This window comes from Stylophora pistillata, chromosome 1 (genome assembly GCF_964205215.1).
Source record: "Stylophora pistillata chromosome 1, jaStyPist1.2, whole genome shotgun sequence".
Taxonomy (NCBI): Eukaryota; Metazoa; Cnidaria; class Anthozoa; order Scleractinia; family Pocilloporidae; genus Stylophora; species Stylophora pistillata.
This window is the reverse complement of record NC_142519.1, coordinates 47,596,590-47,623,658: the sequence shown is the minus strand read 5'-3', so window position 1 is coordinate 47,623,658 and position 27,069 is coordinate 47,596,590. Positions and strand designations below refer to the sequence as shown.

General features: G+C 37.9%; 1 protein-coding gene, 1 long non-coding RNA gene and 1 pseudogene across 2 annotated transcripts; 2 read left to right on the top strand and 1 right to left on the bottom strand.

Annotated features, from left to right (window-relative positions):
• The first annotated feature begins 1,051 nt into the window (after positions 1–1,051).
• Positions 1,052–2,516, top strand: LOC148742832 (uncharacterized). Its single transcript, XR_016001334.1, has 3 exons — positions 1,052–1,220; positions 1,470–1,549; positions 1,915–2,516. It is a non-coding gene; the product is annotated as an uncharacterized LOC148742832 (long non-coding RNA).
• Positions 2,517–3,421: 905 nt separating this feature from the next.
• On the top strand, positions 3,422–4,421 carry LOC148742831 (uncharacterized; annotated as a pseudogene).
• Positions 4,422–11,720: 7,299 nt separating this feature from the next.
• On the bottom strand, positions 11,721–25,867 carry LOC111336465 (uncharacterized). The gene is made up of 5 exons (XM_088760389.1): positions 25,832–25,867; positions 18,356–18,609; positions 17,316–17,583; positions 13,732–14,076; positions 11,721–13,326 (listed from the first exon to the last, which is right to left on the bottom strand). The coding sequence occupies exons 1-5, from the start codon at positions 25,854–25,856 to the stop codon at positions 13,187–13,189; spliced, it is 1,032 nt and encodes a 343-aa protein (XP_088616515.1). The 5' UTR covers positions 25,857–25,867; the 3' UTR covers positions 11,721–13,186.
• Between the last annotated feature and the right edge of the window lie 1,202 nt (positions 25,868–27,069).

The following is a 27,069-nucleotide window of genomic DNA, read 5'->3' as shown; positions in this document are numbered from 1 at the left end:
GTTGCTGCTCATCAGTGGTATCCAGAGCTAAATGACTAATATTTTTCCTGTGCCCGTAGGCCAGTCAGCTCAGATCATCGTTTAAAGGGCAGAACTCTATTCAATCAAATAAGGCGTGACGATATGTACTTGATTCCGGTTCACTTCCCATCCAAGTTCACGGAACGTTTGTCTCAGAAGATGACATATTTCTTTCGATGCTTCTCTTCACGCGGATGATCACACTCATGGACGGGTAATTTTTCATGATGTCCTCACTTTTACGGTGTGCACGATTATAGAAACAATGTATTTCTTATGGCAGAGAGAAGGGTGGATTCTAATTCTACGTCGTTTGGTGGTTTTCGCCACATATTCCTCGCTGTCATTTCTGTAAGCAGCATCTTATGGGTATAAGAGAAGTTAGTGCGGCATCTATCCACCCTAACCTCCTCTGATGTCATCAAGACACTTACCTGTGTAAGTTTTAGACCTTGATCTACTTTAGTTTTCTTTAAACAAATATTAAATCAAAGTTTAGGAGTCTTACTTACAGAGTCAGAGAAGAAAATGGAGAGAAATGATGGCCGGTAAAAACTCCTGAAGACAAATTCTTTATTTGGTTGTTGGACAAGTCCCTAGAATAAATAATTACCATAAAAAAAAATGTAAGCTATGATCCATAAGATAATAATCTGCAATTGTTTTATTATGCATATTCCTGAGCTGCACTTGTAAAGACAAGAGCACATAAATCTATTGTCTGCAGGTATGAAGTCACTGCTACATATATAAAATCCATCGTCTGTAGGAATGACGCAAAAGAATGTATAATAATATGATTTATGCAGCTGTTTCCGGTGCATTAGAATCTTAAAAATTAATTCTAATGGTTCCTCCAATTCTCAAAATAGTTCTACTTTCGACTCACCATTCAACCACAAAGCATTATAAATTTGTCGGTACACAGGTACGTGATTCGATAAGAAATCGCGCTAATTGTAGCTCAGACGAGCTCACCGTCAGCCATGAAATGTAGCATAAAACATAGCAATAAAGTTCTCTTCTTGCATGAAATGTTTTCATAATGGTCTTTTCATTTGAGATTTTAATGTAATTCACTTCTATCAATTTATTTAGAGTACATGATAGCTTTGAAGAATTCAAAGAAAGAGCTAAGCAATGTACAGCAGAAGCCTTAGATTTATTTTATTCTGAGGTTAAACAAGACAGCAGCCCAGGTAAGGGATTTTTTTCTCAAAGAATGATGCTGGCAATTTTAATTATTTGACTCCTTTAGCACTATTATCTTATGTCTGTGATAATCCACATTCTATTTCATTCATTTTTAGTATTTTATCCAGTCCATGACAAAGCTCAGATATAGCAGTATGCTATCACACATTTCTCTCAATGCTGAGATAAACAAGGTCTGCTTTTAGTCTTTAATACATGACTTTGTATGTAAGCCATTGTATCTAATTTGACAGATGATGATGGAAATGTGTTGCGGCAGAAGAATCTCAGTGATTTGGCATTCATGGAAGGCAAACGAATGATGCTAGCTAAGGTGAGATTGAATTTAGTGTTTATTCATATTTAATATTTCTGTCACGTGATATGCTACTGTACAATATATGTACTAAATGGACAATTACATTGAGGTGTTTGTACATAATGGTTCCCTGGTTCCAGGGCTAAAGTACATTATTATGGGGTTTGAACTCCTTAAAGGGTGACACTGATTGGTGAGCTGTTATTTACCAAGTGAAGAAAGTTCAGTAAAAGAACATTCTCAGTGACAGTGACTGCTTTTTCAACAACTCAAGCAGATGTCATATGAGCCTGGAGTGTCCTGCTTCATCTTCCAACAAGTTTCATGTATTCATTCAAAAGGTTAATATTAATATCATGGTACATTTATTAATTTAACAGGAACACACTTTCTTGGATAACAGAGATTTACCATTCTGAAGAACAGGCAAAACAGGTGTATATTCTTCATCAACCTAACTGAAATGTGATACATTTTAAACCCTGTACACATTTTCAAATTGAAATGGAAATAGCTATAAGAACTGCTTCTATGTAGCATATCACTTAATTTATTTGCCTGAAATACCAAATATGAGTAGTTATGGACATTTTCGTACAAGAGGTCTAGACAGGTTTGATGCTGAATTTTTTCTGTACATGCTGATAACAGTCACAACTAATATTATAACTTATGCTACTCTGTACAGTATGTGTTCACAAATTACAGTAATGTGTATTCAATATACATCACTCTCTTCTCCTGAGCACTTGATAATTACTGCTTCTTACAATGCAGAATACTGTCAGTGTTATAGGCTGCTGGAACTCAATGACTGGAGCTTAATATTAGGAGGTCATTGGCAGAATATTTGTTCGCTTGATTTATTAGTGTAACTGTTGTTAATTTGAAACCTTTTAGTTATCTCAGTTTAACTTAAGAAGTATTTCTGAAATGTGATGATTTTCATCCCTTAAATTCAATAAAGTTTTATTTATTACCACTGTGTCTTTATCATAAGACCACAAACATTTCAGTCAAAAGGATCTATTTAGATCTTTGAAAAGCATACATGTATGTCTTTACTCATTAAGCTGTAGGGTCTAAAAGTTACAAATTGTGCAAAGTAAGAAATGAATAACATCAATTTTATTATTTCCCAAAAGCTCTTGGATAAGTAATGAGGAATTAAATAGCTACTCCAACTGTAAACAACAAGCAAATGTAATACCACACTGTTGGAACTTATTAATTTGTAGTTTTTGTTACATAAATCATCATCATTAATCCTTTTCATGCCTCTTGGCACATAGGGCCTTCACAGAGCTTTTCCACTCCTCTCGATTGATTGCTGCTGTCCGCACCTCCTCCCACGACCTCCAACTCGCCTCTTGCCTTTCTTTCTCTACTGTACATCTCCAAGTGGTTTTTGGTCTTCCCCTTGTCCTTTTACCTTCTGGCGCCCAGCTCATAGCCACATTGCAATCATTATTACGATCTATCCTAAGAATATGACCAATCTCTTTCCATCTACGAGACATCACTTACGCACTCAGTGGCCTCATGCCTGCCGTTTCCAGTAGCTCTTTGGTCCTGACATGGTCTTGCCATCGGATTCGGAGGATCCTTCGTAGGCACCTATTATGGAATACATTCACTGCTTTATCATCTCCTTTGTTCATCTTCCATGTCTCAGATTCATAGAGTAACACTGGCACTACTAGAGTTTTATACAGCCTCAGTTTTGTTTTCCTCAGGATGTTATTAGAGATCCAGATCTTCTTTAGTCTGTTAAAGGCACCTCTGACTTTTGATAACCTGTTTTTCAAGTCCTTCATACCACCACCCTCTCTACAAACTTTGGCCCCTAAGTACACGAACTCATCGACGTCTTCGATATCCTGGTCTAAAAGCTCAGCGGATGTTGGTCAAGGGGGCTGTGATTTTTGAGCTCCGCTAAGTTTCTTTATGTTTTTTGTTTTTTCTTATTTTTGTATTCTATTTTTATTGTGTGTCCTTTCATATAACCACTGTGCAATGCCTGGGTCAGTTGCGGCTTTGAAGAAGGAGAATAGCATACTTAAAGCGCAACTATCGTCAATGTCGGACGAGGTAGCTAGATTGAAGGAGTTGATACAGCGACATAGCGACAGAAGTGAAGAAGTTCTGCCCAGCAAAGAAGGTGCCCAATGTGTAGAGTTCTTGAGCAATAAATACGACGACTTCCATCTCTTTAGCGGCATGGCTAAAGACGAACTCTAGCGACTAAGCACCAAACTCGAAGAGCTGAAAGCCAAGGTAGATATTATTGGAAATGCTATTGAAGAAATTCAAGAATATAGTTTCCAGTATAATGTAAAAATTGTGGGAGTGCCTGAGAGGCTGCAAGATGAATCCGCAGCCTCGATAAGCAAGCTTTGCCTAAACATTTTTAAAGAAACGGGAGCTGATGTATCGATGTATGACATTGACACCGCCCATCGTGTTCCCAGCAGGAATAATAATGGCAAGCCAAAGCCGATAGTTTGTAGATTTGTCAGGCGTTTAGCCAAAGAAAGCGTCATGAATCATCGTAAAGATGCATGCAAATTGGACCCGGCTTCCGTTGGACTCCCTGAGGATGCCTCGTTAAGCGCGGTTAGAATTTTTGATCATTTGTCACCCCGAATGCAAACAGTCCTGTTCGAGGCGAAGAAGTTTAAAAAACAGCATTATTACCAGTACTGTTGGTCAAAGGGCTCCTTTGTTTATTTACGGAAAGATGCTACGTCTCGAGCTATCAAGATCAAGAATATTGGTGATTTGCTCAACCTGGAAAACGGAGACCAAAGCTAAGTATATATCTTGTAATAACAATTCTCAATAGTAGTCCTAAGTGACAGATATGTTTGCCGAGCAAACAAATCTTTATTAAAAAACCTTCCGTTCTCAAATGTTGATATCATCCAAACGCATGGTCAGTTCAGTAATAGCCTGAACAGCAATTTACCAACGAAAAAGTACTTAGATAAGCTCCGTAGCCTCCATGAATTAGATATTTTTAGTTTGAATACTCAAAGTAGTGTCAATCCTGATAGCAACCTAAATAATCAACAAATTCGAAGCCGATATTTCTCACCACATAGCTTTTGCAAGTTTAGAAACGATCTCATGCGAGATGAAAACAAAACATCTTTCTCAACTCTACATAATAATGTACGAAGCCTTCACCGTAACCTTAAAAATCTGCAACTACATTTACTGGATGAACTAGACTACCACTTCAGCGTAATCGGAATAACCGAAACTAAAATTACAAATTCGGCCAGAATAGACTTTAATCCACATATACCTAATTACCAATTCGAACAGGTGCCAACTCCTCTTTCTTGTGGAGGTGTCGGTATGTATGTTGACGCTAGTTTAAATTACACAGTCCTCAAAAAAATCTCTAACGAGGCTTTCCAGGTCTTATGGATTGAACTCGAATTTTTAAAAGGTAAAAATGTTATATGTGGTGTAATCTATCGGCAACATACTTCTCCTGATTAATTTCAAACGTATTTCGATATGACAATAGAAAGACTAAGCTCTACTAATAAACCGATATATGTCATGGGCGACTTCAACATTGATCTCCTCAAATCTGAAACCTGTGATTTTTCTCATAACTTTCTGCTGTCCCTGCAAAGTTACTCCTTTTTTCCAGTAATTGACAAGCCTACAAGAGTCCATAATAATTCTGCCACACCTATTGACAATATTCTTGTTAACAGAATTGGCTTTAAACTCTCTAGCAGCAAAATTGTCTCAGATATAAGTGACCACTACTCTCAATTTTGCATCATCCATTCTCCATCTTTAAAATCTCGTTATCAGGGGACTAAAGTCCGTGACTATTCGAGATTTTCGGAAGAAAACTTTATTAGTGATATTTCTCAAACTGACTGGACCGGTTTGATCTCTAATGGCTCTATTGATAAACGTTTTTTTTGTTCTACAACAAATTGAATAAACTTGTTAATAGACATGCTCCTCTCAAAACTGTATCAAAACGCAAAGCCAAGCAACTATCTAAACCGTGGATGACTAGAGGTTTGCGTAGATCAAGAAAAATAAAGAACGATCTCTTTTACTCTGGTCACATGGCTATACATAGAAGCTGTACAGGAACACAATTTTAAGCCTTACTCGCCAAAGTAAAGGACTTTACTATCAATCCTATTTTAGTAGAAACCTAAATAATATGAAAAAAACTTGGGAGGGGATTAACACTTTAATTAATAAGCACAAAAAGACTAAGCTCGTATCATCGCTCAAGCTTCCAGACAACCGGGGTACAACACAAAACCAATCAGAAATAGTTAATTCATTGAATTATTTCGCATCTGTCGGACCTAAACTTGCAAATAGCATACCATCATCCACCAGGGACTTTAAGGATTACCTAGGGAATTCAAATTACACCAATTCTTTCTTTGACGCTGTTACTTCTACTGAAATTGAAATGGAAATTTTGAGTACTCCATCAAAAAAAGCCTACGGACTTTGTTCATGTCCAGTTCGTCTTTTGAGGTCCGCACGTCAAGCTATATCTCATAACCTAGCTGAACTAATGAACATGTCCATTTCAACTGGTTTCTATCCCCACAAATTAAAGCACGCTATAGTAATTCCAATTTATAAAGCGGACGATGAAACTGACCCAAACAATTATCGCCCAATATCGTTACTGTCCGTGCTTGATCGAATATTCGAAAAACTAATGTACAAACGCCTAAAATCTTTTATGTACAAGAATGATATATTTTTCACATCGCAATATGGATTTAGAGAGAACTGCTCAACTCAACATGTTATTCTGGATATTCTAAATACAATTCAAAACAACATTGATAAAAAATTATATTCCTGTGGCATTTTCATTGACTTAAAAAAGGCCTTCGACACGGTTGTTCATTCGATTTTGTTGCATAAATTACACCATTATGGAATTAGAGGATTGATTAATGACTGGTTCCCGTCATACTTGTCTGTTAGGATGCAATCAACCCAAATCGGTTCTGTTGTCTCTAGGAAAGAGAGAATAGTGTGTGGAGCCCCTCAAGGTTCTGTACTAGGTCAGCTTCTTTTCTTAATTTATGTCAATGACATGTATCGTTCCTCTAAAAAGTTTGACTTTTACCTATTTTCTGATGATACCAATTTACTATATGCAGAAAAAGATCTAAACAAACTTGAAGTTGTCGTCAATGAAGAGTTATTAAAGTTGTGTGAATGGCTGAATTCAAATAAATTATCTCTTAACGTATCTAAATCTAATTTCGTTATTTTTCATCCTTATCAACACAAACGATACCGAGAAGTAAACCTTAAAATACTTGATAATAACTCGGAGAAATTGGTATCTCTTGAACGTAAGACATATGTTAAATACCTAGGTGTTCTAATTGACGGTAATCTCTCCTGGAAGCACCATATTAACTACATTTCCACGAAAATAAGCAAAGGTATCGGTATTGTTGCAAGGCTAAGACACTTGGTACCGCTCACTACTCATAAACATTTACCGCTCGCTCATTGAACCGTCTATTTCCTATGGTCTCGTTGCTTGGGGCCAAGCCGCGAATACTCATCTAAAGAAAATCCTCATTTTACAAAAGCGGGTTCTTCGTCTAATGTACTTTTCCGATTACACATCTCACAGTGCTCCTCCTTTTAGTAGTTCGGGAATTCTACCGATAAAAATGCTTTACTTCAAACTGGTTGCCTCTCTGTTACATGACATCAAAAATCGCTGTGCTCCTCCCAATATTTCTGAACTTTTTACTCACTCTGAACAGGTTCATTCATACTCTACTCGTTTCTCAGTAGCTGGAAGCTTTTATATAAAACAGGCGAGAACAAATCATCAGTTGTTTTCCTTTTCTAGAGTTGGTACGAAAATATGGAATGGCATCCCCCCCTGAAATTCGTAAGCCAAGGAAAGCACCTTTTAAACGTTAGCTAACTCACTTGCTTTTGAAAATTCTTGAAATTAAGGAGATGAATGTTGACTTGAGCTACCTTGACCTTTCTAGCTTATATTTGTATTTCAACTGATTAGCTTTCTCTTTGACCTGTTAAAAACTCCCTTGTGTAACTGGCCCAGTTAAAACCTTTAACATGATTGTCACTACTATTATTTACTATTTATTTTTATTTGCTCATTTATTTATTTATTTCATTGTTGCGTGTGTGTGTGTGTGCGCGTGTGTGTGGGTGTGTGTATGAGTGAGAGCCTATACAGTGTCTGTTTAGGTAGCCCGCCTAGAATAGCTTTGCTAACCGCGGGCTACAAAAGCCTTTATTTCTTTAATTTAAAAAAAAAATAAAGTAAATGTTGTTGTTGTTGTTGTTATCCTGTCCATTGATTATGATCTTTTCTTGGTTCTTTGCATTGATCCTCATCGCTTTTGTCTTTTCTTTGTTGACTTTGAGTCCCACCCGTCTGGCCTCTTCATCCAGCCTGGTTGTTTTATCCTGAATCTGCTGCTTGGTAGATGAGAGCAGGACTATATCGTCCGCAAAGTCCAGATCATCCAGTTTTGATGTAAACTTCCATCTAATACCATTTTCGCCACTACCAACTGCTCTTCGCATTACCCAATCCATAACAATCAAGAACAAAAGTTCTGACATATTACATCCTTGTTTTACACCAGTTTTAATGTCAAACCACTCACATGTTTCCCCCTAGTCTTCTACAGCACACTTGAAGTCGTCATAAAATGCTCTTACAATTTTCATGATCTTCTCCAGGATTCCATACTGGGCCATTATTACCGACAGACTTTCTCGGTGGATAGAGTCAAAAACTTTTTCAAAGTCTACAAAGTTCAAGTACAGTGTTGCCTGCCATTCGTTGACCAATTCAATTATGTTCCGCATGATGAAGATCTGATCTGTTGTTGCCTTCTCCTTTCTATAGCCTGCGTGTTCCTTCCTCAGCCTTTTGTCCACTCCATTTCTTACTCGCTCGATAATGTTACACAAATATTAAGTAAATAATAATGGGTTTCTGTAAAAGTTAAGACTTTTCAAAAGCAAGTGAGCACAGCAGATATTTACTCAAGAAAGTTAAATGTTCTGGTCATACAAGTCTTCATGACTGCTCTTTCCTACTTCCAAATGCATTTCTTTCATTTGTAAGAACCTCCATCACCTTCTTTTCCATGCTCTCTAGAGAAATTAATAGTGACTTTATTCAGTGATAAAAAATCCTGTTTCAAAGTAAAAACATTTTTGTTCATGTATCTGTAGTAACAATGTGAATCAAATTCTTAAGAGGAAATGCACAAAAATAAGGCTGTGACTGAAAGTGGGACTGGGACGCGGGGATGAGATGAACAAACACCTGATTTTTGGGGCTAGGACAAAACACTGACCCCCTACTGACCCCCTACTGACCCCCCTTACTGAGCCTCTCTTAAATTCACTGGAAATCATGAATTGAAGCTAACGATAACAACCTAACGATACAAAATTGCGATATAATAATACACTCACCTCCTAAATTCCAAAATGGCGGAAGATGGTCGATCTGTTTAATGCCTATAGTCTGTCATCGTCCAAACTCGTTTTATCACAATTGTTAGTTCTCCTACACTCATAAACGAGTGGCAAATGTGTCGAAACATTGTGTACTGCGTTGTATACATTTCCACCGAACACAACAACCAGAAACGCGAAGCAGTTAAGAATTAAGGAGACCTGACCGTGATACTACAGACATTTTGTTTGCTGTTCCCGAGACCACCAAAAATTATACTCTTACAATTCAGCGCAAAAATCAGGTGTTGTTTGTTCATCACATCCCCGCGACCCACGTCCCCACGTCCCACGTCCCCGCATCCCACGTCCCCGCGTCCCACGTCCCCGCGTCCCGCGTCCCACGTCCCCGCATCCCACGTCCCCACGTCCCACGTCGCCACGTCCCCGTCTCCGTTTTAGTCACAGCCAACAAACCGTGCGGAAAAGGTGACGAGTGCACATGGAAAGAAAATTACTTGACAAGAGTATTACCTTTATACCGAAAAAACTGTTTAACAGATCTCATCACCTGGAGACGGACACATAGAAAGCCTAAAAATGTCACTGTCGCTTTGAAGTTTTAAACGTTTGCCTCATTTGTTGGAGGAATCAGAGTTGAAGATGGTTTTCCCAAACATATTATCTTGCACTGTTTGAATGATTTCTACTTTTTCCCAGCAAACTCGCCCCGTTGAAGGCTGTTTGGTAAAGATGGCTCACATTCTTTTGAGAATGCCTCAGAAGCTGAGAAAGATCTTGCTTTGTGTAAACTCAGTCATTACATTTCTTGTCGTCCTCAAGAACATCGCTCTGTCACCGCGGCAAGCCATATTTTTCAGGTATGTGTTTCAAATTGTGTTAAAGTGCTTGTATGATATTTTTTTGGACTTGCACACTTTTTTCGAGTTGCTCTTTGAAGTTCTTTTTCAATCCTTTTTTGGAAGTTTTTATAACTAACTTACTTTTCTAAATCAAAATTTAGCGAAAATTTTAGAACTCCACTCCTCGGCAAACATGAACCCTCTAAACTTTAAAAGTGACCAGTATCTAATTTCTCCTTACAATAGCACGCCTGAATCACATAGCAAGGTAAGGATAATAAAGGGAATGATCACCAACTCAAGAAGCTCTTGATTGTTACCCAAATTCTCCCTGTCAGCACCATAGGAAATGTATAGAGAACAGTAAAGAGAACATGTATTCTGATGTCAGGTTAGGGTGGAAAGAGTTAAGCAATTGCATAGCAACTGGTTAACACTAGTTACACTCCGATAATAAGTTTTGTACTAGGTCTTTCAGTCGTAAAACTTATTTCCAATTCATCTTACAGTAACATTATTCGTTGTAAAAAGTGTGGTGTTTTGCAAAGATTTCCAGCCCTTAAAAGAGACGCAAAAGTACAAGAATTTTTATGTGTGTTTGATATCTCCAATCAGCTGCTGACTCGTCACTCGCCTTTCACACCACTCTGTCAGGTTGATGAATGAAAGGAAATGCATTCACCATACTCAATCAGAGTCCATTTGCAGAATTTTGTTGTCAATGAAGGTCTATGGTGTTTATGTGATAAAAAAAAATAATCCATAGTTGCTTGAAGATACGATCTGTTCATTTCTCCTGTTCTACTCAATATTTCACGAGTGACTGCAGCAAATAAGAAATTCAAGTGAATATGAAACAGTTTATAATCTCTTAATTATAGCACGTCAGGACAAAGACTGGATATCAAAGGATTGGGAGGATGTTAGATCACACTTCTGATTGGTTACTTGCAAACTGTGGATTTTTTATCTGGGTCAAAGCAAGTCAAATGTTTTCTTTTATCCTCCCACCCAGGAATTCACTCTCAGGTAAATAGAACTCAATCAGACTGTAACATTTCTTCATTCACCATCAGCTCTGTGCAGTCCACCAAAATACTACTTCATCATGATTACAATTATATCCTGGGTTTGAGTCGGGTGATCAGAGCAAATAAGAAAGTTTGGGATTATGATGGCAGTTTGTTGACGCACTGGAAGTTTTCATTAAAAAAAAATTCCCTCACGACCTCTAAACTGGTAGAGGTACTTCTAATATCAGTATGTATTTTCTCAATACTGTCTTGTACATTTTTTTAGGGATGTGACAAGGAGAATTTGTAAACAGTTTAGAGCTTCTTAATTTGCTGAGTAATTCCTTTATTCTAGTAACCTTACTGTTTGATTCAGGGGTGATTGTGGGAAGAAAGTTGATGCTAGTCATTCTTGGGGGTCATTGGGTTAATGGATAATTATCTACAATAAACTGCAATTTTTTATTTTTTATTTATGTTTATTTAGGCAGACATGCTTGACAATGTACAGTGACCTCACTGGATAGCTGACAGTTTACCAACACAGATTTGACAGATACATATCACTCAGTTGATGTTCATCTTCCTGTCTTTCTGTATTACTTCAGCAACACCTTTTTTCTTTCAATTTGTACAAGCCTCTGCAAAATTTACTTATGAGTAGAAAGGGAAAAAAATTTAAATGAATAAATAAGTGAGCCAGATACACATGCATCATCTGACCTGAGTACTTGGTACATGCGTGCAGTAGGGTAAATAAAATTTATGGCATATAACATTGTTAAATAATGCAGCCATCTACTAATTACTTAAGATCTAGCATTGTTTTTTTTTTAGCAAATCATGAGTAGGATATCAATAGCAACTTGAAATTAGATGAATACTACTCAAGGCCTGGCATTGTTGAACTACACAACCATCTATAAAACACGGTGGAAATTACCATGATATGACGAAAAAAAATCATGAGTAAGATATCATTTAGTAAATTCAGATGGAATAAATATAATTCATGGCTTTAAGCATTACAACACAGCCATCTATTAAACATATCGGATGTTACCATTGTAGTGATAAAATCATGGGTAAGATAACTTCGGGTTGAATAAATATGATTCATGGCTTAGCGTTGCTATACAACACAGCCTGCTACTGAATGCTTACAATTGATAAGATATTGATGGTACTGGTAACTTCAAATTCAATAAATGCCAATTATGGCTGTAGATGGCTGCTATGCAGCAGCCATCTACAGAATATATCATACCATGTTAAGACTGAATTAAACAAATCATAAGTAGGATAGCAATATATGGTAACTTTGAAATAGAATAATTATGATTCATGGCTTAGCATTGCAATACAACACAGCCATCTACTGAGTGTCTCAGATGTTTAGGTTCAATTGAACAAATCATAACTAGGGTATTGATATTAGTGTTAGATTGTGTAAATACGATTTATTGGTTAGCATTGCCAAACAACACAGCCATCTACTTAAAATCTTACCAGTTTTAACAAAAGACAAGTAAATCAGGGGTGACAAATAATCTTTTCTCCAGCAGCCTATAGTTTGCCTGCTGTTCTGAATTCAGACCCTATATATTAAACACCTCCATATACTGCTACTTTTTCTGCACCTGACACTAACTGAACTGAAATTCAATCTACATCTGAAAGATATATATAAAAGATTACTCAAAGATTAACTATTTATTAAAAAAAAGCCCGGAGAGATTAATGCGAAGGGTAACTGTATCCACCATTCTTTTGGAATGACGTCTTTGAGTTAGTAACTTTATGGCATTCCCTTCAAAAAGGGTCAGGAAACACTGGCTGTCTACTTTAAAGCTCACTCTCGTCAATAAAGTATAGTCTTAAATAATGTTTTGCAAAGAACTGAGACGCGTATGGACGTCTAAAAAAAATTACTTTTAACAGTTCAAAGCTTTCCTCCTGCTGCAGGAAATTAACATGCTTTTGATCTCTAATAGTTCATGTACAAAATGCTACATATATAGCCCAAACTCAAGCTAAACAACACACTGACGCGTAAACGAGTATCCCTAGCAAGTAATCATCTAAAATGACCCATTTTCATCACATTTAGCCAAATGAATATTTAACTATGATTTTTAGCATGACACGGAATCATAAAACAGCAGGCTTGTATTTTGACGCTATTTACGAAAACTACTGCAGGTGCTTGATAACTACTTAATCGATTTAATTTTAAAGTAAACTTGCAACACAAAGAATGCACTCATCTGAGAATACAGTTTTTTTGATTACACACTCGTTTCTTTTATACCATCCAGCGCTTCATAAAACTGATCAAGATCGCTGTCATCGTCGAACGTGGCCAGCGGTGCTCTTGGAGACTCTCGCCCTGAGGCTGCTGGGAGATTATCGTCTGCTTGGTGATTATCTGTTGCATAATAGCATGACACAAGGATAAAAGAAGAAATTCAGTGAAGTTCCATGTAGGAAACCCCTACACTCTGTTCAGACTAATTCATAGCAAGATTGTGATATAAACTTGGGGCACCGAAGTACAACGCAAATCTCGCAAAAGTGCTTTCCGAGAACGCCTCGTCGCTTTGGGGAAAGGAAAACCGCTTAAAAACTTTCCAATGAGCAAAAAGTTCTTTCACGATTCAAATAAACCGCTGAATGTTGCAAAGCAAAATTTTAGAAACTAAAAATTTGTTTAGTGAATAATGAGGAGATGTTGTTCACCATTAATCCTCCAAATTGATAAAAAAAAAGAAAAGAAAATTTAATATAATTATGAATTTTTTTTTTAGAGAAAGCAGAGGGTTGATAAACATACCCTTACTCTTAATAAACTCTTCGTCTTCCCCAGCTTCCTCATCTATGTTATCTTCATCTTGCTCTTCAGACTCTTTGCAGTCGTTTTCCGTTTCTTTTTCTTGTTTGTCAGGCTCATCCTCCATGACAGCCTCATGTTTTTCTTCAGATTCTTTTTCATGTATTTCAGGTTCCTCTCTCTGCTCTGATGGGTCTTCGTGTTCTTCCTCCGGTTCTTCATCCTGTTCAGTCTCATCTCTCTCTTCGGGCTCTTCATAATCGGGCTGGTGTGCGCCCTGTTCATGCGCACTTTGATCTTTCGATTCGTCATCGCTGTCATCACCGTCTGCGTCTCGATGGATTTGACCTAGAAAGAAAAAAGTTATGACACAAGCTAAAACCTTTTTGGAACGCTAAATAAGAATCTGGAATGAACTAACTAGTACAAAGTTAGCCAATCAGCTAACTTTTAACTAGTTGAGTAATCTGTCCAATCATCAATCTGTAGTGTTACAACTTATCAAAAACAAACTTATTTAGTACACAGTTATACTGAATGAGTTTCAAATTGTACGGAATGAGTTTGAATTTATACTTTAGAAGTTTGCAGACAGCTAATCAGTATAGGGCACCTTTAACAGTCAGCAACGCGGCGGAAGATGTCGAGTAAAAAATTAATTTGCTTACTTAAGGCCTATCCGCACTTGCAGACAAAACTAGAACTGTCGTGACAAAGTCAAAGGACACATTTTGCATTGACAAATTTCTGTCTCCTCTGTTGCACTCACACTAAAAATGCTCAATCCAGTTAACAGCCAAAAATAACATCGATGCTATGTTTCACTGTAATTTCATTCAATTTTGCTCAAGTTCCTCTCCCTTCACTTTGAGTAAGAATTTCTGGATCTTGTGCCACATCTACTGCTTTGTTGTTGGACTGATAAAGTGGTGACTGGAAAATCACTCCACCGCTGTATTCTTGCCCCGGTTACATCCAGCGCCTGACCTGTTCAAAATTTCCCTATGGATTCAAACTCTAAGTACCAGGATTCATTTTGAAAGCGAATGCTACCAATGGTCACACATCTTGTGGCAACTACTGAAAAATCAATTTCGCCCAAATTTCAAAGTTAGGTGGGTCTCAATGGGAAATAAATCACTGCATACTTAGTCTGGCTGAATATCGATTTATTTTCGAAAAAGTCCATGATAACTGAGTTCCGCAAAACTGCCGCTTTTGAACCTCAAAATTTCAGACGAATCTTGGAGCGTCGCGCCACGAATTGAAAACACATGGACCAATGAAAAGTACCAAATCTTGAAAAACAGCATCAAAACATAGGTTGACAGCAATTTGAGCAATTCCTGACTGTTTGTTTACACAATTTAATTGAATTTATCCGACCATCTCCTAGCTAGATCAAAAATACGTCAAAAGTAACTCATTATTTTTCAGTAGATTATCCTATTTATAGAATTTTCGTACACTTATTTTATTAATTATATTCCTTGTAAATAATCTTGAATTGTTATTAAACGAAGTGTGAATCCATGAGCTTTTCTTAAATTTTTACTACACATTTTGACGCATTTTTTTTCGATTTTTAAGCATTTTATCATAATTTTTGTAAATACTTTTAGCGATTATAGTGAATAAAAGTTTTTCTTTTCCAGGACGATACATGTAACTTAATAGATAATGATGATAAGTAGTCAGAATAATAAAAATTAGATTGTTTATACAAACAATCAAGAACCTAAATTTGAATGTTGTTTTTCAAGATTTGTTACTTTTTATCGGTCCAAGTGTTTTACAGTCAAACTAAGTGAAGCGTACCCTCAGGATTACATTAATGATTTGGTCATTTGAATATTGAACCCGCTAATCGTTTCAGGAGCGCAATAATGAATTGAATATTTGAACATGGAACCCACTAACCGTTTCAAGAATGCAATAATGGATTGATTATTTGAATGTTGAACCCGATAGCCGTATTCGTTTTGAAAAGGCGCGGATCATTGTTCAAATCAGGAGTCCATTTCTGATTGGATTATGCGAACACGTGATCATGGATCGGAACTATTTCAACATGGCGTCAGACATGGGGGAGAGGTGAGTCTGAGTGTTGTGTAGAGCTCCTTGTAAATGTTGTAAATAGAATGTTATCGAGAGCTTTTTTCGCCTATTTACATCTTGACGAACTTGTAGAAATTCTTGTGTGCATTCCTGGTCGAAAAAATAGTTTACGGGCGAAAAAATAGTTTACGACTTCTTTTATTTCGTTAATATTTGCGATCGACTGTTTTCGCGGTGTTTTTACAGTGCAATTTGATCATTTTCAGGATTCCTCGTTAAATAGAACAGTCTTATGGACTTCCGAAATGGACTTCTAATTTGAACAGGGATCCGCGCCTTTTCAAAACGGATACGGCTATCGGGTTCAATATTCAAATAATCAATCCATTATTGCATTCGTGAAACGGCTAGCGGGTTCAATAATCAAATAATCAGTTGAAACGACTGGCGGGTTCAATGATCAATTCACTAATGTAATCTTGAGGGGTACGCTTCACTTAGTTTGACTGTAAATTGGTGGCGCGAGGTTCGTCTGAGATTTCGAGCTTCTAAAGAGGCATTTTGGCGGAATTCAGTTATTACCAATTTCCTCGAAAATAAATCGATGTTCAGCCAAAGGAAGGTTTGTTTCATTGTAAGGCCCACCTGACTTGAAAAAGTGAGCCGAATCGATGTTTTGGCTCTTGCCACATTTCGAACTGTTCGATTTTTTTGGCTTGGCCACATTTGCTTTAAAGGGTCACCACACAAGTCAACACTCTGGCGATAATAGCAATTTAGAATACAAGCTTGGAAAAATTAATGACAGGGGTAGCGAGAGCGTTTAAAAATAAAGGGCCACAAGCAAAAAAGATAAACAGAAGCCAGCAAGCTAATTAGCCAGAATCTTTGGCTCTTACTGAGGTCTTTACAACACTAGAAGACAAGATAAGTATGTAATCGTGGCTCACCACTATGTAACACAACGACAACTTCAAACTTAAAAGGAGTGAGGAGAAAAGTGACTCATTAGATTCGCTCCAAATAGCAATAGGTATAAACCTACATAAATAAGGAGTAAAACCTCCTCTAGTGAGGTCGATTTGTTCAAAGCCTACAGAAAAAAACGGCAACGCTTTGGTTTGTTTTGACACGCGCGGAAGTAAATGTGGAGGTAAGCCGCTATCGTTCCGAATTGTATTTGGTGAAACTACAAAAAAACATTTTCACAAGAAAGTACATTGTTAAAGTCACGATATGAATGACAAAGCTTGTACATTCACGGAAAATTAGTGAATAATAACCCACTACGAGCCTGTAATGGCATTTTTTTGTTAGCTCTTGCTACTATCCTCAAGCCCTGCTGAGAAAAGTTAGCGAAGCGCGTCCAGTGTTGCTATGTGACGTCATATTGGCAGTGATCATTTGACAGCGGTTTATACCAGAGAACGATAGAGCCACCCCCTCCCTCTTAGGTGATGTAGATAATTACACAAAATATCACTATAAACTCGCACTTCATTTACTGGGTGTAATGTAGAGAATTGTACCGTGTGTGGAGTGAAGGCTGACATAGTGTACTTCATGGATGTGTCCCAAAACAAGTGTCCTGCCATTGTAAACAGGGCATTGTGGCCGTAAGATAACATCGTGAGTAGCGTTAAGACTGCTGACCACACGAATGCAAGTTTTGTAGCAGTTTGCTGCGGCACATAGAATAACATGGTCACCCCATGCGCCATCTTGCTCCATGTACGTTAAGTAATCAGCCCATGATTGATGTCCATGGACGAAGTGAAACAGATTTGTTCCATTCGGCTGTGAGAAAAGTAAAATAGAGAACGAAAATTGGAGTGTAAAGTTAATGGTACACTGGACAAGGTTGAGTACGTTGGAAGGAGTCATTGAATGAGAAAGTAACAGAGATACCAAACAACAGTAAGAACGGATAGCTACCGATCAGAATAATGAACACAAGGATCCGCTTTGGATGTAGCAGTCTCAACTCCTGAATTTGCTCTTCTGAAACATCGAGTATCTAGTGTCCACCTTACCCTGAGTCAAGGTTATCCAATTAGAATTGTCCCGTCTGGGGAGATTCAAGTGCGAAGTACTTTAAAAAAACCCCGGGTTTTCCTCTTTCACCACAAGACAGGGCCTTTAATTTTCACAGGGAGGTTTGAATCCATCCGTGACCCGGACATGGTCTATACAAAACGCTTGAACAACACAGCGTGTTTTTACGAGCAATCGACAAGTATCAAACGTTTATTCTTCGAAATAAATGGTGATTAGGGGTGGGTATCTTCCGAGGCAAAGGGGCAAGGTAATTATCCACCACTTTCACCGACACTGAGGTAGAAAACTATTTACGTATATACCAGAAGACGGTGAATGGCACTTGCCAATAACTTACCGATGAGCGCGCGGTGTGGTTTATACTAAACACTGATTTCAAGGTATTTATGATCTTTATTATCCCTAACAGGAGTATAGTGATGTGTTGGCCAGTTGGCCCACATGTGGATCTAACCTTTATGGTGCTCCTAAAGTAACAATGGTTAACACAGAGTGTAAGACATGAACTTACTAGTCTAGGGTTTTTTCTGAGGTAGCGGACCAATATTTGTCTTAATTCGTCATGCTTGATTTTGATTCTCATGGCAATTTCCAGTTGATCTGACAAAGCATAAAACATGCAATTTCCTGATCCTTCATTGTTGACAATTCTGAAGCCCTTGTCTGAAGCAATTTCCTTCAACTCAGATTTTAGGTCTGTCTTGTTATTGGCTCTGCTTGCATCGAGTTGCATCTGCTGAAGCTGAGCAATTAACTCAACAGAACCTAAGTGAGCAAACGGATGAATGAATAGAGGATAAATAACACCATGCCTGTGATTTAAAGAGGACAAAAAGAGAACAATACTTCATTATAAATACTTTTTCTCCAGGTTTCTATGAGTTATTAATAAGTTCCTTTGATATATAGAGGAGCTTTATAGAAAAGGAAGTAAAAAGGAATTCTTAACAGTCAACTGAGATTTCTATGTTAGGTGGGAAGAAAACGAAAAACTTTTCAACGTCCTGATTTGAAGTAGTTCAGCTGGGTTTTCACGTAAATTGGGGTCAAAATGGCAATATGACTCATCCAGATCAGAAATTTAGAGAAACGAAATTTTGTTACTCACGACTAGCGTTTGAACACAGCTCAGGTGTTCATGTCAGCACGTCTCACTTGTCCTAAACATCATTGAGAGGCAGTCTCTCAAAGAGCGGTAAAATGCATTCCGGTTCAGAATATCGTTTTCTTTCAAAATGTTCCTATGAATCTATCCTAGTCTAAAATAAATAAAACCACTCTGGTTTTTCAAAATATTGTAAAACGATTTTTCCAATTGAAAATCACTTCAAAGGCCCGTTTTTGACCGCGCCAGTCATCAAAAATGGCACAAATTGAGTTACTCGTCTTCTCACAAAACTCTTCCTTATAGTGCTACTGCGACCAAAAATGCACCTTCTTTTTCTCCTCAGAGGTTGAAAGTACTTACCTTAAGTAACAAATTTGCCAAATCTTAAGACAAAACTCCATAGAGAAGTAATATTATTTTCCCTGTAGATTCGCGATCTAAACGGCCGCCATTATTCGAACTACAGAACTCCGCGCGAAGAAGAAGAAACTGGGTCGAGAGCGGAAGTGACGACTCAGCTAACGTGGCTAATTTGGTAAGCCGAGAGAGAGTTGTTTTTCTCGTTCCGCAGGAAAGAAGGAATAAAATTCGAAAGAATTGTCCCCAGCTTTCTTTTGCGTATTTCTTGTAAAGGCCTGCCTTCGCGACGTTGTCGAAGTGAGTTGATGAGGTCAGAACTAAAACTGCTCTATTTATTTTCGTGGGCTCTCCAGTGTGTCATTCGAGCAATAGCGGAAGAATTTTTAATGTCTTCGCGACGCTGTCTTTAAGGAGTAACGGTGTCAAATTTGAGAAACTTACGCTTATTCTTATAGTTTATGGTCTAAATGTGAAGTTAACACCAGAAAATTGGGAAAATAAAATGCAAAAGTTCTGTCGCAGTAGCACTTTAAGGAATTTTCTTACTTCGCATTTTTAGATCGATCCTTTTGTGAGAAACATGTTTCTGAACTAGCATCATTCCGCTTACATTTGGTTCGCGGTTCGGTTGAAGACATATTTAAACAAAGATCTCTCATATAATACCACAGTTCAACATATATGAACTTCATATATTCATTCTATCTCATTTATCACTTTCACGGGTTTATTACGAGTCAACCTAACGGCCTGCTCCCAGTTGGCTTGTTAGCTCAATTGGTAGAGCGCTGCACTAGTATCGCAGAGGTCAGTGGTTCGAGTCCCGTACAGGCATGATCTTTTTTTTTTTCAGTTCTAATTTTCGCTATTGCATAATAGCGCTATCTACTGCGAGGATCGTGCATCATACGTAAATATCTCTCACTTAAAGTAATCACAGCTTCCTTTTCAACGAAATGGGAATAGAGTAACCCCGAGATACGCTCAGTAAACAATCGTTATCAGCAGGTGTTAACTATTCTTCCAAGTTATATCGCTACTGTGAGAGCGATGTAACAATTTAAGGACCGTAATCCTCTGCTGTGATACAGCAAAATGGAGGGTAAGTGGATATTTTGTTCAAAAAGCTGTAGTTTGTATGTGAAATGCCAAACAACGGAGTTTGCGTGTGGACGTGTACATTTTCGACTAACTGACGGCACTATCAAACCAGTGCATTTTATCCAACTTTGAATTTAATAAAATAATTTGGATATATCAACACAGTTGAAATGGTAAATTGGCCACCGTAATGATTACAAAAGCTGACGTTTCGAGCGTTAGCCCTTCGTCAGAGCGAATAGAGGAATTGTGGGAACACCTTCGAGACGTGGAAAGGAATGACAAGGACATATCGAAACCAGTCGCTAGACATTTTAATTTACCCAATCATTCTAAGCAACATATGGCAATCTGCGGTCTTTCCTTGCACTTAGGTGGCACGGAAAGCCGTAAAAATCTTGAACAAAAGCTCATCTTTCAAACCGGCAGTCTAAATCCCACAGGGATCAATGAACGCTTTTCATTCCACTAATTTATTCATGTTTTTCTCGTTTCCATGCACCCACCAATAACGTAGCTCCATTTTCTGCCTTTAAAAGCACACACAACCCACAATTCCTCTATTCGCTCCGACGAAGGGCTAACGCTCGAAACGTCAGCTTTTGTAATCATTACGGTGGCCAATTTACCATTTCAACTTTGTTGATATATCCAAATTATTTCGTTACTCCCACCGACGCAGCCCCAAACAGTTTCTTTCGAAACTATCAGCCTTTATTCATTTGAATTTAATAAAATCGCGCTGAATCATTTCCCCAAAAATTCCTTTCTTGAAAAGAACTCCACTTGGCCTTCCAAAGGCCAGATTTTCAGTCGATTATTTTGTTTAGCCCTTAGATAACGTGTTACTTTTGACCCAATTTTAATCAAGTAAGAGGAAGGTCAGATATATTCAATAGACCGGTTCACGCTCTTGAGTGCATGCTGGGTAATTAGGGCAAGCAAATCCAAAATGGCGGATACGAACAACACTCTTTTGCTCGATCTGAATACTTATAGTTCAATATAGAAGTCACAGCTACATTTTGAGCTCTTTATGTTATTGCCATCTCGCTCAAAAGTCGTTGACAGTTCAATATCCCAACAACACGATCATGGCCACGCACCTCGAAGATTTTTTGGAACTTTCATGTGGGGAATTGCAGTTTTATCTTAAACAGCGAGGTTTGCCCTCTGGAGGGACACACTCGGATCTTGCTGCTCGTGCTTTGGTAGCTTTTGAACATAAAACGCCTATTCGAGATTCGGCCGAAAGCCAAGCCAAGTCACTACAAAATGAACATGTAGAACTACTACGCACATGCGGTATAAAGGATCCGTTATCCATGGTCGATTGGGAGGACTGTGTAACAAAGTGGCCGCATACAAACATTGGTCAAATATTCTCGTTTATACTTGGAAAAAAAGCTTTCGACACTGACTATATTGGTCAATATAAAATCAGAAAAGCGTATTCATACTTTAAAAGTGGTTTTGTGCACACTGTATACTCAAAAACAATTCATGGACAAGACAAAGTTCTGTTGTTTGCATCTGTCACTCCATCTCAAAGAATTCGCGAAGAACCTCATAAAGTGTGGATAATTTGTAAATCTCCCGGTGAAATTCTTGGGGCATATTGTAGCTGTACAGCTGGATACAGTCAGTGCTGTAATCATGTCATAGCCCTTTTATATAAAGTTGAGTTTGCCAACCAGAAAGGTTTCACAGATCCTTCCTGCACAGATAAGGCATGTGTGTGGAATAATACTAGCAAGAAAGACATCCAACCCATGAAATTAAAGGACATGGTGTTCCAAAGCCACAAGGTAGTCAAAGAAAACCCAAGTTATGCTATTAATAGCAAGGAAAAACAGAACTTTGATCCTCGGCCAGAATCCTTGAGGGTTGTTACCGAAGAAAGCAAGCAAAAGTTTCTAGCTTCTCTTCGAAACATAAATCCTGATGCTGTCATCCATATTTCATATGCACCACCAACTTCTGATGATGTTCCCCCATCACTACAAATTATAGCTGATGATATATCCTCTAAAAACAATGGTGTAGATGCTGATGAATTAGTGAGACAATTTCTGGAACAATTATCTTTCAATGACAGTAGCATTAAAGAATTAGAAAAGGCCACAAGGGATCAGGCTAACTCCAGTATATGGAAAGAGCAAAGAAAAGGTAGAATAACTGCATCTCATTTTCATGAAGTATACACAAAGACAAAAACAATTCTTAGAAAAAGAAAGCCAAATTGCAAAGTAACACCTCTTCTTGAGCGAATTTTAGATTGTACCGATCTGTCAATGATACCTGCCATTAAATGGGGAAGAGAACATGAGAGAGATGCTGCTGCATCATTCTTTGCACAAGAATCCAAAAAACACAAAAATGCAAAGCTTCAGACTTGTGGCTTGTTTATATCTAAAACTTACCCTTTTGTGGGAGCTACCCCAGATGGTATTTTTCACTGCGATTGCTGTGGTCATTCTTGTATTGAGTATAAATGTCCATACTCACTTGCAGACATGAAATTTGATGAGCATTGGAACAATACAACTTATCTAGAATTAGTGAATGGGAATATCATGCTCAAGAGAACCCACAGTTATTATTACCAGATACAAGGACAAATGGCCCTAACAGGATGTCCTAAAACCTTTTTTGTTGTTTGGACTCCACTTAGTGGTGCTCATATTGAAATTATTGAGTTTGATTTAAAACTGTGGCAAGATATCATACCAAATCTAACAATTTTTTTCAAGACTTATGTTGCTAGGGTGTTGCTAGGTACTAGGCCTATTTATTATTGTGCTGTCTGTGAAAAACCCTGTCTTGAGCCAGATGAAATTGAATGTGATGATGAAAACAGTGTTCAGTGTGAATGTTGTATGCTATGGTTTCACTGGGCCTGCTCAAATTTTGAACAAGAATCAACATTCATTTGCAGATTTTGCAATGAACAAGCAATAGATAATGATTAAAATTATAGAGTGGAAGCAATATGACCTCAACAAACTACTAAATAGTACAAAATAGTGCGGATGAAACCAAAACATTATAGTATTTAGTATTACTAAAGTTTCAAAGTTATTGTTTGAACATTGTTGTAGCTATATACAAACATGTTTGTGTAATTCCATAAAGGAATTGTATTCTAGAAGATGTGTAAATAAACTTGACTACCATAGCTTATAACCTGTGAGAAAATTGAATGGGAACATTTTGGACTGGTACAAAATGCAAACATAATTGATGAAATGAAATCTATGTACTCAAAGGCTTTTTCATATTACATATTGCTGCACAAATGATGATTATGTCATCCAAATGGGAAAGAATGCTAATGGGAATTTCTTGCTTTAACATAGCAAAGTCTTTAATTCGCTTGATAGCCTGCTCGACATAAATCCGTACATTAGCAATAAGTGATGTGTTCCTAACATCAGCACCTGACATCTGGAGATTGGAATGCTTGGAGGGTGGAATTGTTAGAGAACATTGGTAGTATGCTAACAGGTCATGAATCTTGAATCCCCTGTCTGCCATAACTTGGTCATGTGGCTGAAGATAGTTTAAGAAACCACTGTTTTCTACAATAAAAACATCAGATGACCTCCCACTGAAGGTCTCAGAGACAAATGATATGTGGCCATTTGGTGTTATCCCTATCAAAAACTTTAACGTGTAGTGTTGTTTGTAATTTGACCAACACATCGCCGCATTCTCTAAGCTTGATGGGGTTTCAGAGAATAGTTCTGTGCAGTCAATGATGACTCTACACTTTCTGTAATATCGTCGAAACATATCAGGCATATTTCTTTGAATTAAATACCTATCTGGCCAGGAAATCATCCACTTTAATTCTTTAGACATCAGCTTAACCCAAGTGGTAAAGACAGAGCTGACAGTCGCCTCGGAAACTTTGAACCTTAAAGCCAGATCAAATACAAAGAGTCCTAGCTTGATTCGCATCATGGTTAGCAAAAACTCTTGCTCCAAGGTTAGAGCTCTCTGTACATTATTTGACCTGGGCTTGGTGGTGTCCTTCAAAGCACTTTCTTTGTCTCCTTTCCAGTAGTGCATACACATGGCTTTTTCAAAGAGTGTATTAAACATCAATTGAAATGTTTCTACGTTAGGGAATCCAGTGAAACGCTGGACATCTTGCTCTGTTGTTAAATCAGCAAACTTCATACTTCCGTATGTTAGCGGATTTATTATCAAGCATTGAGTTCCTTCTTCTTTGAAGCTTGAGTTATTGGATGCCTCAGCAGTAGAGACAACTTCGTGTCTTGCCACAAGCTTTCTTTTCTTGGGTGAAGGTTTGTTAGAGTCACTTGGCACCATATACAAAGTTGGAGTTGGTGAGGAGTACGTTGGCTTTCCATATTGAAAGTGATTCGAACAAACAGTCTTGTAGTTGCCGGGTTCGAATCCAACAAGTCCTTTGGATATGCTGGCAATCCATTGGGCTCTTTTCTTTGGATCCTTCGGAATAAAATGCCAGCGAAGATTTTCGACATGTGACCGTTTCACTATCTTTTTTGGATATCTTGAGTCGTTGTTACAACCTCCAACACAACATCGGTAGTTAACCATTATATATCTTATTTTTTGACGCATTAAAATCGAAAATACAGAGCTCAAAATGTAGCTGTGACTTTTATCTTGAACTGTCAATACTAAAAATTGCGACCAGTTCTGAAACAAAGCCGATATTCATTAAGTATTCAGATCAAGCAAAAGAGTGTAGCCGAGCGTGTCCGCCATTTTGGATTTGCTTGCCCTAATTACCCAGCATGCACTCAAGAGCGTGAACCGGTCTATTAGATTATGTACACAAAACAATCAAAAACTGCTCAAATTGCTGTCAACACCTGTTTTGAAGTTGTTGTTTAAGATTTGGTACTTTTCATCGGTCCAGCGTTTTGAATTCGTGGCGCGACGCTCCGACGTTCGTCTAAAAATTTTTTAAGCTTCTAAAACGGCATTTTGGTGGAATTCTGTTATTATCGATTTTCTCCAAAATGGATGGATATCTAGCCAAAACGAAGTATGCAGTGGTTTGTTTCACGGTAAGGCCTACCTAATTTGAGAATATGAGCTGAATCAGTTTTTTAGCTGTTGCCACGATAATTCGAAAATGTTCTATTTTTGGCCACAATTGCTCTTAAACATCAGCGGCACTTTACCGGGTTACCCTTGTGTTCAAATGAGGCCGACGGCTGTTTACGGGATTTAATTTCTTGTCATTTTAAGTGGTTTTTCTCTTCTTCACCCATCTCGGTCTTCGACTTCAAGGGGCAGTTCGTTCACAAGGCACGATTTTTTCACTCTCTCGCCGAAACCAAAGGGCAGAACCTCTATTTTCGCTTTGATTGAGCGACTTTTCCCCCATGTGACTTGAGATGAGTAAATATTTTGTACCTTTTTCGATGAATCGCATTTCCATGCCCTCATCTTGGCCTTTGGAAAACAGATATGACATGAATCAAACATGTTCAAATGACATTTACCCTAATGACTGTAGAGTCAGTGAAGAGATCAATGTGTCATAAAAGAAGCAATAATAAGCGTCACTAAAGACAATCATGCAGAAGTGCAATCTCCAGAAAGTTATCGCGTTGCAATGACACTTAATCAGATTTCAAGAACTAATGAAATTTGGTGAAACAACATAGCATGACAATTACTAAAATAAATTAAAGCTAACATCACAGAGGAGCACTCTTAAAGATGCAAATCCTGGCAGAACTCTGATAAGACTTCGAATTCCCTTTTAGGGTCGTCGAAACACCGGTCATTGAAAGACCTTGTAACGGACAGTAGTTCTTTCCAGTACTACCCTTAACCGAGGAAAATCAAACCAATTAAAATTAATTGGTGATATCAACTAAGTTGAAATAGTAAATTGGCCACCGTAACGAATAAAAAAGCTGACGTTTCGAGCGTTAGCCCTTCCTCAGAGCGAATGGAGGAATTGTGGGTTGTATGTGGTTTTATATGTAGAAAACGGAGCTACGCCATTGGTGGAAACATGGCAAAGAGAAAAACACGAATAAATTTGTGGAATGAAAAGCGTTCGTCGTTACCTGTGGGATTAGGAGTGCCGATTTGAAAGATTAACTTTTGTTCAAGAGTTTTGCGGCGTTCCGTGTTGCCTGAATGTAAAGAAAGACCTCAGACAGCCATACGTTTTTTAGAATTATTAGGTAAAATTAAAGTGTCTAGCGACTGGTTTAGATGCGTCCTTGTCATTCCTTTCCACGTCGCGAAGGTATTCTCGGAGTCGGTCACCTAGTCGTCTTCCTGTTTCGCCAATGTATAACTTTTTGCAATAAGTGCAAGTTGTGCAATAGATAACGTTGGCGGAGGTGCACTTGAAGTGATCGGTGATCTTATTGGATCGCTTGGGTCCCGATACTTTCTCAGCGTTGTGAATGAAGGAACAAGTTTTGCATCGTGCGCGACCGCATTTAAAAGTGCCGGGTTGGTCATTAGTTTGGGATGAACTTCTGACCAAAACATTGCCATGTTTTTGTCGCGTTTGAATGAAATAAGTAGAGGTTGCAAAAAGATAGTGCCAACCTCTGGATCATTCTGAAGTAGTTTAAAGTTTTTAAGAATAATCGATTTAACTGAGTGGTTGTGAGGGTGAAACGTGA

What these genes read in the sequence shown, in the direction of transcription:
- LOC111336465 (XM_088760389.1), bottom strand. Translation starts at nt 25,856, where the DNA reads ATGGAAATGCGATTCATCGAAAAAG. An exon ending in TCAGAAAAAACCCTAGACTA is followed by an intron (nt 17,584 to 18,355) that starts GTAAGTTCATGT and finishes CTTTTCTCACAG; the next exon opens with CCGAATGGAACAAATCTGTT. An exon ending in CAGCCTTCACTCCACACACG is followed by an intron (nt 14,077 to 17,315) that starts GTACAATTCTCT and finishes TTTTCTTTCTAG; the next exon opens with GTCAAATCCATCGAGACGCA.